The sequence below is a fragment of the Eretmochelys imbricata genome, chromosome 8 (genome assembly GCF_965152235.1).
Source record: "Eretmochelys imbricata isolate rEreImb1 chromosome 8, rEreImb1.hap1, whole genome shotgun sequence".
Lineage (NCBI taxonomy): Eukaryota > Metazoa > Chordata > Testudines > Cheloniidae > Eretmochelys > Eretmochelys imbricata.
The window spans coordinates 38,676,935-38,691,220 of NC_135579.1; the positions used below are offsets into that span (position 1 = coordinate 38,676,935).

General features: G+C 50.4%; 1 protein-coding gene across 4 annotated transcripts in view; it reads left to right on the plus strand.

Annotated features, from left to right (window-relative positions):
- The window catches only part of LOC144269650 (protocadherin gamma-A11-like), a 347,802-nt gene extending 341,220 nt beyond the window's left edge, over positions 1-6,582 (plus strand). For all 4 annotated transcript variants that reach the window (XM_077825477.1, XM_077825475.1, XM_077825476.1 and 1 more), the window contains exon 4: positions 3,719-6,582. In XM_077825477.1, coding sequence (XP_077681603.1) covers positions 3,719-3,945 — 227 coding nt within the window. In that variant the 3' untranslated portion in view covers positions 3,946-6,582. The remainder of the gene's footprint in view (positions 1-3,718) is intronic.
- Positions 6,583-14,286: the final 7,704 nt, after the last annotated feature.

A 14,286-nucleotide genomic window follows, 5' to 3' on the forward strand; every position in this document is an offset into this window, starting at 1 on the left:
TCCAGATGAAATGAAGTGAATCAGCACAGAGAAAATTCCCCACCCTCACCGTGGAATGAAATAAGAATCAAACTGCATGCAGTTATCTCATCTGCAGTCAAATCCGAGAACATGTCTAAAGTGTTTAGTTCACCCATGCACACTTTGAAGCACCCTGAAGGATGTGTTAATGAACTAGTGCAGTGTTTCCCAAACTTGGGATGCCACTTGTTCAGGGAAAGCCCCTGGCGGGCTGGGCCAGTTTGTTTACCTGCCGCGTCCGCAGGTTCGGCCAATCGCGTCTCCCACTGGCCGCGGTTCACTGTGCCCGGCCAATGGGGACTGCGGGAAGTGGCACGGGCCAAGGGACATACTTGGCCGGGCACAGCGAACCGCGGCCAGTGGGAGCTGCGATCAGCCAAACCTGCGAACACAGCAGGTAAACAAACTGGCCCAGCCCACCAGGGGCTTTCCCCGAACAAGCAGCATCCCAAGTGTTGTTGAGATTAACAATTACAGGTCTCTGGGTACATTTTAAAACAACGAGAAGGCAGAAGATGTTTAAACACTCTCCATGGGGTGAACTATAAAACCAAGGAATAAATAGTATCAGAGGGGTAGCCATGTTAGTCTGGATCTGTAAAAGCAGCAGAGAGTCCTGTGGTACCTTGTAGACTAACGGACGTATTGGAGCATAAGTTTTCGTGGGTGAATACATGCATAAGCTTTCGTGGGTGAATACATGTATGCGTCTGAAGAAGTGGGTATTCACCCACAAAAGCTTATGCTCCAATACGTCTGTTAGTCTATAAGGTGCCACAGGACTCTTTGCTGCTTTTAAGGAATAAATAGTTAGCTTTGTGGATTAGCAATAAATATAATTAAAATGTATATGCTCCCTGCTTCTATATAGACTCTTAAAAGCAATCCTACCCAATTTCAGGAATCAGTTCTAAAGAGAAATGTAGCCAAGTATCCCAAGACTATATAATCCAGCTGGGAAATCATAAACCGCTAGAGAGCCTGACCAATTTCACTCCAGAGTCCAAAATGGCATTTCCGTGCAGCATGGTTTTGTACTTTACAAAGCCCTGTGAGCTTCCACTAGCAGTTCTTGTGCACTGTCCCTTGGGCCCTTACACTGTGTTCCTCTGACACCTCAAGCCTCTTCTCCTTTTACTTCTAAAAATCAACAAGAAAACTCATTGTTTAGAATGCTACAAATGAGACCCTATTTGGTTCAGTGCAAATATGTCCCATTGTTATGGTACTGTATTACAGGGGAGCAGGGAATCCACAAGTAGGAGATGGCTGGGTGCCAGCATTAAGGTCTCCATCACCAGCTGATCGTCTTCAGTAGCAGAACACAGATCATTTGCACAATTTTTTTTAAAAAAGCAAGGCAAATATTTTAAATTAAAAGAAGATTAAAAATACAATTTGAAAGAAAGATTAAAGAAGAAAGGAGAACAATGAGGGTAAAATTCTGGGCAGGACAATCATATAGTGCTCAGTCTTGCTCTATCACCCCCACTGATCTCTAGTCTCCAGATCAGATATATGCTATTGAATGCAAGGTCAGTAGTTCCCATGCATGATTTATTTAAGGATAAGCACCTAATACTACTGGGTTGGGTGATAGTAGACCCATTATTAACCCAGTGACTTCAGCAGTAATCAGGAGAGAGTCAGGGAAGTGGTGTGGCTGTGCTGATTCTATCCCTAGGAGGTTTCTCACCCCAAAACTGATAAAGTATGTCCATCTTGCATGTGATTCCTGAGCTAGGGGGAAGACTGAGCTAGTGCAAGGATACAGATTGCCTTACTGCTCCAAGGTGTTCTTGAGCTAACAGAATTCTTCTCCATGGGGCATTGGAGTCACCAGCATCAGTTATTATCCATCTTTTTCATTCTGCAGACTATTTTGTTAGAAAAAAACTTTCCCCCTACATACCCAGTTCCCCAGTGCATAGATCTCAGAATTTTCCGTGGCTAATCAGAAAGGATTCCACAAACAAATGATGGTCCATGGGCCACTTTTTGAGAACCTCTGATCTAGATCACTTCTGATAGGTAACTTCAGTGTCCATGCGCATGGTGACTCCTGTGAATTAGCCACTCCTTGAACTATTACACGAATTCCCGGCTTGCCCAAGTCCTCTCTATGCTCTGTGACTCGCAGCCTGCATTACAGAAGTTCTTCCCCCTTTTCCCCCTTCCATGTCTCTCTCCTGCATTCTCTTCACATCAGCATTACAGCATGAGAGGAGTGCCCTGCTTTGCTCCTGTAATATCAGCACTACAGGAACCTTCTACTTATCTACCTCCCTCCTATGCTCTGCTCCCCAGCTTAGAATTGCAGCACAGAACCATAACAGAAGCTACTGCAGCTGTATTTACCACATTATGCTCAGCTCCCGCAGACCACTCAATACTGCTGCATTATAGGAATTTCCTATTACCCCACATATTTTACTCTCCACATTAGACCCATGCTACAGCAATACTGGGGCCAGGGTTAAAGTGGTTAGAAAGAACTGCTACATATGACATTACCCAGTGATGGAATTTTCTTAGTGCATAATAGTTATGGCTTGAGTAGTTGGTTTAAATACCTTTATAATGCTCTGGTTTCTCTGGATGGGGAAGGAAACTATTTTGAATATTAGGTGGCAGATGTATACCAAGGTGAAAGGTACTGAAATTGTCAGGCAGGGATCAAAGTGTGACTACGTTAGCCCCTTGAGGCTAGCTAGTGATGGGTCTAGAGCAGCCATGCAGCAAAGACTGAGGTGCCAATACCAGACTGGCAGACGGTAGGAGTACCAAACCTAAGAGTTCAGCAGTAAGATCAGATAAGCCCATAGGATTTCTTTCCATCACCTTCCTAGTGCGCTGTCCTGAACATGTAAATGACAGCACCATTACTAGCAGCAGCGTGTCCTGAACAGAAACAGGGTTGGGATGATCAGATGCTGCACTCCCCATTTAATCATGGAGCACCAAATAACTGTTGCAACTCCAGGAACTGACCTGCCCCTCTCTTTTGAGAGTGATTTTTGGAGTCGGAGAAGTAAGGATTTTAACTGTTGATAGGCGTTCTCTTGCTTTCCCACCGCCCTGGCCCTGTGCCCTGCTCCCCATTCTTAGATATGCACTACTGGCACTGCTGCTTCCCCCTATGCCTTCTGTGCTCTATTCCTGACACCCATGCCACAGCAAGTCTTGTGCTGCTCTGATAAATTGTTATCTTTCTGTAATAGAAGGCTCTGATATTTTGGTTTAGAAAGTTACCTCTGTTTAGCCAAAGAAACTCATTTTACTGTCAGTGTAGTGGCTCATCAGTAGTAATTCATTTGTGTTCCCATGTTGTAATCACTCCCTTTGTGCCAAGAGCCTTTGAACAGATCTGCTCCTTCATCCTCTTATGAAACATTACAGTTTTGCACAATCTAAGGATGATCTTGTGACTGAAGCTCTGGACTAGCACTCAGGAGATCTGGCTTCACTGCCTGACTCTCCCACTGACTCCCGTGTGACATTGTCTTGCTTGTCTGTGTAGATTGCAAGCTCTTTGGGACAGGGACTGTCTCTCACTATATGTCTGTGGAGCGCCTGGCACAAAAGGCCCCAATCTTGGTTGATGCCTGAAGGCTCTATTGTAATAGGAATAATTAATAATAAGTTGAAAATTTACCCGTGTAGATATTAATGGTCTTCCCTCCTGTGCCCTGTGCAGAAGCAGCTGATGGGAACTCTACTCTGGGAGGAGGAGCCGGCACTATGGGCCTCAGCACCAGGTATGGCCCCCAGTTCACACTGCAGCACGTCCCTGACTACAGGCAAAATGTGTACATCCCCGGCAGCACTGCCACCCTCTCCAACTCCTCAGGTAAACGAGATGGGAAGAGCTCAGGCTCTTCAGGTGGAAACAAGAAGAAGTCTGGGAAGAAGGAGAAGAAGTAGAATTGGCAGACCATCAGCAGCTTAGACCTACAGGGCAGACCCCTCCAGCACTCCCCCAAATCACAGCCTAGGATAGAGGATGAATGTGAATTTTGTGATGAAAAAGCAGGAAACACTACGAATGTATGTCATCATCAGAGCTAGGAGTAGGGGCTCCTACTATTAGTCCTCATGATGAAAAATAATTGGAAACAAAACAAAACAAAAAAACAAGTGCCCTGTTAATACTAACTAATATTTTATACTATCACTTGGGTAATTTAATGTGCAAGGATGTAAAATCTTTTAAACATGTCTTTGGATTTGGTTTGCTCCAGAATGGTCCAAGAAAGCCATGAGGCTTGTTCTTGGCTTTGCCCAGTGTAAATAATTGTAACATGGATTTTTTTTATTTATATACTTTAGATCATTTTCAAAAAAAAAAGTTCCCCAAATTAGAACCCATGTTCCAGATTTTGATATTTAATTTTCCATTAGTGAATATGACCCTGAGGAACCTTGAAATGGATTCCTAGTTACGAAGTTGGTAGGGAGTGCTTCAGTTCCTGTTTACCTGTTGTCCTAAAAGAAATAAGTGTTTACACTGCATGAGCCGATGGGAATAAGGCTAAGATGCATTTTAAACATTAATTTTTTTAAGTGTGACTAGTGATGGCCTGAAATATGAAACAAAAATCATGATGTCTGAGAGACAGGGAATGCATTCAATCTGCAGTGGAAAAGATCTAAGTGCAGAGCATGCCACTAGCATTATTGAGCTATACAAAACCTGTCCATATTGATTTAGAGGCCTCTAAAGAACAAATTCATCTCCTCAATTCTTTGCAGTAAATATTTATATGTACAGTTAATGTTTTCCTGGAACTAAAGTTAAGAAAGTCTAAGTCCCCTGCTGTGAGAACAAGGAGCTGCAGCTCCTTAAAGCAATGAAAGGCTAAGCTAAGCAAGGAATGATATTATCAGAGAATAAACTATGATCTATTTGTATGGAATAGAGACTGAATGCTTCACATTTCTGCACATTGAACTGCATGCAAAATACTCACCTCACATCTACAGTAGGACAGCGAACTCTTCCAGATCTAGGGAAGTCATCATTGCATGCATGTACAGCATGGTGTAAATACACTGTGAGATAAGTGAGTCTCAGTGCCGGCCAAGCAGTGTCTCTCTGGGAGTGGGGTTCAGTAATAAGTGGCACAATGTGTTATAAAGAGTCATTGCTCTGGCCAAGAGCAGTGATGAGATTTGCACATTCCATGTCTATGCAGAGCAGCCAAGGACAGCCTTTGTTCATTAGCCTTCAGAACTGGATACTCAGTAACTGACAGTTGATTTGATGGGACCAAGCGACCATACTCACAAATAAGGGATCCAAGAACTGGAGCTGAGCACATGCCACTGACTGCAAAGCCAGTGGGCCTGAGAGCTGCTCTGGAGATGCTCACAGGAGGGCCCAGGTCAGTCAGGTGACCAAGAGGAAGGATACTGCCGGACCACACGCTCATTCCAGTCCAAACTGTAGCTGTACACAAGCTATTAGATGTGACTCAAAATCCACTGGATTTAGTCAGAAATATGGACAAGACTTTGCCTTGTTTTTGGTACCACTGGTATTGGGATTTTTACCACATTGATAGAATAGGATTGTCAGGAAGAAGGGTCTCTCCACTATGTGCCCTTTGTAACTATGTACTCTGCTCACTGTTGGTCCAGACACAGCAAAGAGAGAGCGTGCAGTGTGCCCTTAGCATCAAGTCAGCTTGGCATCGAGTCTCCACAAGCACCTACTCAGTGAGGAAGGCTGTATTGAACCCGTAAGCCCCTCTTTAGCTAGAGAAGGGGGATGCCCTTTACACTGGGCCAGCTTCCTATATCAAAGTAAGTGGAACAGACCTGGGAAGGCAAAGGCAAAGATACAGGGATAGCTATGCCAGGATTGTTTTAATTTCTAATGAATAACTCATCTGAGAAGATCCAGCCTTCTGTGATCACTCAGACTAAACTTTCTCCAAGCAGCCAGGGTGCTTGCCTGGCCTGATGCAGCACAGCGTCCGGCAGTATTCACCAGAGCATTGTGCACTAACTGATGCCTCGTTAGCCAATTGCTATCTCCTTGTGTCTAGAGAAACAGGACTTGTCTATGCGAAGAACTTGTCTGTGTATGATTTTTGTACTGATCCCAGTCACCCTCTACGGTGGCTGCACTAGAAACAGTTTACACAGTTAGTAAGGCTTATACAAACTAATGTAGTTATTATGTGACCCTTCTAGAAGTACTGTAGATGAATTGTAGTGTTTATATTTCCTTTTAATCAGCAATCTGAGTTAGTGTAGAGAGTGTTTTGTACTAGTGGTGTGTTACTTTTATCTCAGTAAATAACTTGTGGACATCAGTATTTTCAATTTCTCTTTATCTTCTTTCTGTGTGATCTGTGCTCTAAGTGTATGTGAAATGAAACACACTCGTCCTTTCAATGTGTCTAATATTGAATTATACTTATATATTATATAAATGCTTATATCCTCTTATATCCATATAGACCAATGTTCAATGTGCTACACGCAAGTTTTATACTCTAATATTTATATTGCTTTTTTTCTTTGGGAAAAAATAATAAAATGGTTTCTTCTGAACTGATTGTAAAGTTGTTCCTAAGAGAGTCTGTCTGCCTGTCTGCATGGCTTTCTATGTGACTGCTGTGTCTAGGCTGCAGACTTAGATGACTAGCATAGGTATAGTAAATTATCATTCAACCTTCAGAAAGTGATACAGAGGCTCATGCTGCAGGGTTTATTCCCGTGTAATGTAGTGAAAACTGTGAATTATCCCTTGAGCACCAGTGCTTGGTCTCCTGGCCTCTGTGGCCCCTGGCAAAGCATGGCTAGGAAGGATGCAGGCAGCCCCCTTAGGGGAATCCATGGCGTGAAGGGAGTAACAGCATTCTAAGTACTGCAAACTTAGGGCTAGTCCACACTGGCAGTGTGGCTGTGTAGTCGCAGCAGAGCGCCGGGAGAGAGCTCTCCCAGCTCTCAAAAAAACCCACCTCCACAAGGGGCATAGCTCCCAGTGCTGGAAGCACGGCTCCCAGCGCTGGTACACTGTCTACACTGGTGCTTTGCTGCGCTCAGAGGAGTGTTTTTTCACACCCTGAGCGAGAAAGTTGCAGCACTGTAAAGTGCCAGTGTAGACAAGCCCTCAATCTGCATACGCTTGCTCCTGTTTGGGGTTAAGTAGCAGAGCCCACACAGAAGTCTCTGCAGGCTTGTGGAGAAGAGAGAGTGTGCCATAGAGCTGGCAGTGGAGAGGAGTGTGGGCACATACATTCCACAGATGGGAAATCGCTTATGTTTTAAGGCCAGGGAATTGAGAGATTAGAAGAGAAATGCCCTGTTTTCTGTCCCCACCTCTCCAATCATTCTGACAGGGCCCAGTGCTCCCGCACCAACCCCACAGTCATCCGTGACAGTGCCCATTGCTACCCCACCACCTCTACCACCAGCAGTGAAAAGGCCCAGTGCTGTTTCACCAACCCTCTCCCGTCACTGACAGGGCCCAGCATTCGCCCACCACCCCATACACATCAGTGACAAGGCTCAACATCCCCCACTCCCCTCCCCCGTCACTGACAGAGCCCAGCATTCCCCCAGCCCACTCCCCCATCAGTGACAGGGACCAACATCCCCCCTCCCCTCCCCCATCACTGACACGGTGCAGCACCCCAACACTCCAATCCCCATCAGCCCTCCATCACCATCTCAACCTGTCAGTGACAAGGCTCAGCACCCCCCTCAGTCATCACTGACAGGCTCCAATGTTGTCCCACCACAACACTCCACATCAGTGACAGGGCCTAGTGCTCCCCATCACTGACAGGGTGCTATTCTACCCCTCCCACATCACTGACAGAACCCAACGCTCCTCCTCCCCCAACATTGAGAGGGCTCAGTGCTCCCCTCCCCAGGTAATGAAAGACCCAGCAGCCAGCACTCACCTTACTCCATCTCTGACAGGGGTCAGCGCTCCCCATCCCCCATTAGTTACAGGGCCCAGGCCTCCCCATCCTCATCAGTCACAAGGTGCTTTCCTCTCCCTCTCCCGCATCATTGGCGAAGGCCAGCCTTCCCCCTCCTCCACCACTGATGGGGTGCTGTTCTCCCCCCATCACTGACAGAGCCCTACACTTCTGCTCCCCCAACATGGAGAGGGCTCAGCACCCCCCCTACTCTGTTAATGAAAGACCCTGCACTCCCTTTCTGCCCTCTCTGACAGGCGTCAGTGCTCCCCATCCCCTATCACTAACAGGGAGCTGTACTCCCTCCTCCCCATACCCATCCTTGAAAGCATCCTCTGCCCACCACCCCCATCACTGTCAGGGGGCTTTTCTCCCCCACCCCTCATCAGTGACATGACATGGCCCAGCCTTTCCCTTCCTCATCTGTCATGGGGTACTTTTCTCTCCCCCCCACCCCCATCACCGAAAGGACCCAACCATCCCCATCCATTTCCCCTCTCAGTCACAGGGTGATTTTCTCTCCGCCTCCCTCATCACTGACAGGACCCAGCCCTCCCCCTCCCCCGTTAATGAAGGACCCAGTGCTCACTTTTCCTCATCTCTGACAGGCCCCAATGCTCTCCCTCCCCTCTCACTGGCAGGTTGCTTGTTTCTCCCCTTCCTCCACCACTAACAGGGATCTCTTCTCCGCGCCTCCAATCACAGAGGGACCCAGCGTGCCCCATCCCCCATCAGTCACAGGATCCGTCACAGGATCCACTGAGCCCCCCCCCCCTCCCCCAGTCACTGACACACTGCTATTCTCCCCGCCCCCATCAGTGGCGGAGCACAGCACTCCCCCTCCCCCATCACTGACTTACACTCCCCTCTCCCCCATTACTGGCAGGATGCTGTTTTCCCTCCGCCCCTCCACATGTATGACAGAGTTCTGCCGCCCCCCCCCCGCCCGCCCCATCACGGCTAGGTGCTGTTACAAGCCCCCCCCCACACACACACACTGTTCCCCGCCTCGGTCCCTAAGGCGCAGGGGCCTTGACACCAGCTGCACCTGGCTGCAGCACAGGCCGGGGAGGGGGGACCCCCTGCAGCAGGACCCCTCGCGGGGTGAGCCCTTCATGTGGGTGCAAGGAAAGAGCCCTCCGGCCCTGCCCTTGTGCCACCGCTATGTCCGGGCAGGCTGAACGCGCGGGAGCAAGTGCATGGGAGCGGGCTGCTGCTGCAGCTTGCCGGGGGCTGCGTGTGAGGGGGCGCCCAGGGCCCGGATTAGGCCGCAGCGCTTAGGGCAGCCGGGGCACTAGAGCTGAGTCGCTCGCTGCAGATATGCGCAGCGAAGCCGAGGGTGGGGGAGGGGAACCTGAGCCTCAAAGCTCCGGCTGCTCACAGGCGCCAGCCTGAAGCACAGAGGCGAGTGAGTGCGGCTGGGCTGCAGGGACGGGAGGACTCGGTCGATAACTCATGGCTGAGCTAGAGCAGAATTAACGTCAGAGGCGAGTCTGCGCCGTGGCGGCCATTTAAACTCAGAGGCACAGCAATGAGCTGGTGCCAGGCTTACGGGGGCAGTAACCATTAAAAAGGGCGCCGGTCCCCAGAAGACCCTTCCCTGCCACAGATAAACCTGCGGGGGCGGTGGAGAAGGTGGGGTTGGGCTCAAGCTGAAAGACCCAGATCCTCAAAAGTATGTGGGAACCTAATTCCCATTTATTTCATTGCTCTGTAAGAGCCTAAGTGCCTGTGAGGCTCTGGACCAAAGTCCCCACGTGCCTGGATCTACCCTCAAAGGCACCGTAGGTGAAATAAAGGTAACGTGAGGGGCACAGGACCTGACCCACACCTGTGCCCCTAAGGCACTGACTGTAACAGTGTCTAACTCCAGAGCACACCAGGGACATTTCACAGGCGATCAGGGCTGGCATTAGACCCCCCTCCGCCGGCAGAAACTAAGAGGTGTGCCTCCTGCCCCGCCTCCCCTTCTGGCTCCTACATTTCTGAAGCACCGAGCACCCTCGCGCCCCTGTAGCTTGGGGCCCCAGCCAATTGCCCCAGTTGCTACACCCTAGCTCATAAACCCTCTGAGAACATCTGGGTGGGATGGGCTGTTAGCACCCCTGGGTGGCTGGCTCCTTTCACAGCCTATCCCCAAGCTGGAGGGGGAGCTCCCCGAATTAGGGCCTGGCCTGGCCACAGGGGGACAGTCTCTGATGGGCTAGCTGGGGGGAGAAAGGAAGCCCCCAAGAAATGTCAGGCTCTTTCTCTTCTGCTATCTCAAGTGCGCCGTCTTGCCCTGGCTGGCAGCCCCTTTCCTGTGTCTGAGTGCGCCTGTCCCTCTGAGCTCAGGAATCCTGGTTTGTACTCAGCGCGCTGGGCTCGCTGGGCACCGGGCTGGTGGGAGTGGCGGATGGTGACGGTCGTTGCCGGCATTGTGTCGTGGCTGCCCTGGCTCTGACTCTGCCCAGCCACAGCAGAATGGTGTAAGCTGTTGTGAAATGCCGATGGTGCTACAATTTAAAGCCGGAAGGCGCAGGCTCCATTTGTCCTCAGCTGATCTCGCTGGTTTCTTTCCTTAGCCGTTTATACGTGTAACCCTTCTGCCCGTCAGAGTTGGCAGCAACAAGGGCTGGGTTCAATATCTAGGGGATCCATTCCAATAACACAATGCAAACCGGCTCGAGCCCCCACCCAGTGACCTGGGACAAATATATACCACCCCCGCTGGGCGCCTCCAAGAGGCAATACTTCCCCTCTCGCAAGCACATAGTCTGAGTGTAGTAAAAAGTCTTTTAATAATAGAGAGAAACAATGTGGCATTATGTTGGGGAAACACCACCAACAGGATTCATAACACAACCCATGAGCAAAAAAACCCACCCCAAGCAAATTGGGGCATGCCCCTTTCCCTTTGGTTCTTGAGTCCAGCAACCCCAAATCACCCAAAGTCCCAAAAGTCCAATGACCCAAAAGTCTCTGTCCCTGGTCAGGGCAGCCCCAGAGTTCGAAAGTTTATCTGCAGAGCTTTACCTCCCAACCTGGGTGGAGATGGGAGAGGGGTAAGAGGCACCTTACATGATCTGAAGCTGACCACCCCACAGCTCCATAGGCCTTCACTTTGCTCCGCCAGCCGCCCCACGAACTCAGCTGCCCCACAAACTCCTTCACTCAGCTCCGCATCCCACCGTCCTCAGCTCTGCATCCCACCGTCCCACGAACTGCTCCACATCCCACCAGCAGCTCCCGCCCTCCGAACTGCTCCACCAGCCTGTCCACAAGGCACTCCAGCCCTCCCGCAAACTGCTCCACAATATATCTTCAGGCTCCCCCCCTACTTAACACAATGCTCAGTGATTTCAGCTCTTAGTCAGTTCAGCTGTTTGGTGAATTCAGCTTGTAGTAGGGGAGCCTCAGTGCTGGTGCACCATTAGCCCCAAGTGAGCTCAGCAGCCTGTAACTACACTCCTAATGGAATCAAAATTAGCTCTGATATTCCACAGTGGAGAGAGGAGGAAGTGCAATTAGCATGTAAGACCCTCACCAAGGGGCCCATACCACCAAGTATTAATGCTTGTCCCCAGCCTCTCTCAATTCAGAGTTTTAAAACCCATGAATCTTGCCTAACGAGTGCTACTTAGTTGATGGTGAGTCCCTCCATCATAACAAAAGGCCAAGTACAGTTCCAAGCACAGTTCCCATAATCAGGGTAATAACAATTTATTCTTCCTGCCCCAATAACAGAGACACTGGGGATCCCACAGCGCCAAAGTGACCATTTGGGCAGCTATGGCCTCATTCTAGGCAGGGTGGGTGTGCCTATGCAAATAAGATCAGCCCCTGAAGTTCTTTTCCACAACTTGCCACACCTCACCACCAGATGTCAGGGTGGAGCTCATCCTGACACTGCTTACATACCGGTCACCCACCCCCGACTTCTCTCCCCGGCTGCGCCTGTATAGCCCCTCTGCGCCATGGCCCTGCCCTCTTGCTCTGCTTTGGCCTCAGATTTGCGGTTGCTCCATAACAAGCTCTAAATCGCACTGACGCAGGGGGATTGGCTTCTCCCAGCTAAAGGTCAAGGGAGCTGATTGTGTCCAGCCAGAGACCCGAGAGTTTAGAGGAACGGGGACATTTTCCGTCTCCTGCATGCTGCAATTTTGTCTCTCCGCACAACCCCCCCCCCCCACACACACACACACACACTTCAACGGAGTCCAGCTATGGTCTCCTGGCCTGTCACGTGTCTGTGGGGCAACGGGCAGTCTGACGTGGGGACTCAGCAGGCTGGTGTCTGGAGTCCCTGGAGGGGGGGTGTCTTTACTCCTCGCTGAATTCCGTCAGGGACTGGACGAGGCCTTTTGCCGCCATTTGGTCTCCCAGGTGCTGTGAGACGGGCTCCGCAGCCCCTCCCCGTTTCACACTCCCACTGGGCTCACTGCGGCTGCCTGCCCCTCGTGCGGCTCCCCGGGGCCTGGGCAGTAAATGGAACGTCGATACTGGTTCACTCCATTGACTGGCCTTGAATGCGCCGCTAGCCTCCAGTCCCTTTAAGTCCCGTTTAAAAATCTCCTGCCATTTAATCTGCATCATTTCCTATCGATCCCGGCAGTGCTGCGCTGACTAATGACATCTTATTTAATTGTACAGGAGCTCAGCCTTCCCTCAGCTGGAGTCAGCCCTCGGTGGCAGATCTCCGCGCAGGGGGTGGGTGCGTTAGGAACAAGACACATTATGCTACACAGACATCATCAAAGCTTACACTTCCACAACCGCTGTTGCTCTCCAATTTTGGCACACTATAGAGACCCCCGAAATGCAGCCAGGTCTGGCTTGGCAGGCACGGGCTTGTTGGCCCAGGACAAGCAGGAAGGCCTGCTATTTTAGGAACGGGGTTCTGGGGGGTCTGTGAGGCCCAGGAACAGCAGCCAGAACTTATGGGTGTAGAACATCGTCAGCAAGCCATCCAGTAACCTGCCTGGACCGATGGCACATACCGGGTAGACGTCTGATTTCAGGGGTGGAGTGTTGAGGCGCTGCTGAGAGCTGTAAACCCATCTGGCAACTGCTCCTAGGATCATGCAACCCTTCAAACTATATTTTAGGGCCACCGCTTTTGCCTTCCCCCTCAAAACTATTGTTGTCTGACCCCTCACACTTCGCTCTTCTTGGTCTAGTGCCTTTAGCAGCCCAAGTTGTGATGCAGCAGGGAGGGGGGAGTGTTGACCTGGGGATGTGGCAGGGGAGCTTCACTGGGAATGGGAGACCTGAGAGCCTGTAACCCGAGCCAGGAGGGGGAGGGGGAGGTAACACCTCTGCCTGGGAATGTGGACAGAGGCTGCAAGAGAGAGCCTGCTGGGGGGGGATTAGTTTTCAGTTTGGTGCTGGGTGGTGGAATGCAGGGAACCCCAGGGCTGGGGTCTCAGCTTCCTGCCCCCCAGAAGGACTTGACTGAGGGGTCCTGGTTGTACCCACAAGCTCTGTTTTAGACTGTGTTCCTGTTGTCCAATAAACCTTCCATTTTACTGGCTGTCTGAGAATCACAGTGAATCCCAGGAAGAGGGGTGCAGGCCCGGGACTCCCCCACACTCCCTGACACAAGTAAAACAGGGCTCTGCGCCTTCTGCCTGGGACACCACGCAAAAGAGCCAGGAAAGGAAAAACATAGTGTGACTCAGAGAAGCTTATTACCGGATAATGGTCATGACCACAAAGGCAGCAAAAGGAAAACACATCACCCAGCTTTGGCTGCGGCTGAGACAGACCGGGAGGGAATGTAGGACACTAAGCAGAGGTGGCAGGGGTTGGAAGAGGGAGCAGGAAAAAAAAGAGGACGAATGAGCGCAGGCTGCTGCGTCCCTTGTCTCCAGGCAGAGGCGAAGGTGCTGAAGAAAGGCTGAGCTCATGGTTTAATCAGGTAGTGCGGAAGCGGACAAAGGAAGTGTTAGAAAAACAGTCAGAAATATCACGCTGCCTTGGAGCTTGCAGGGTCGAGATGAACTCATTCGGGAAGCTGCGGTTTGCCAGCGTTGCTATTCCGAGGTGTCTCTTGGATACACAGCTTCACATTTCCGCACATTCCTAGTGAGAAAACCCAGGCCTCGGCAACAGGGTCACATGCCTGACTGCTCCCCGCGATCACAACTGGGCCCCTGCGTGGCAGCTCAGCTCAGTACCCTGGCGCCTCTCCTTTGCCAGAGGTCAATCCGGACTGTGCGTGGGAGGGGGGTCTGCCGCTCAAAGGGTTATTTCGGCCTAATTAAAAGGCTGCTGGCATGAGTCTGAGAGAAGCATAATTACTGTGCACCCCAGAGAACTCCGAGTAATACATATTTCGTGTGCG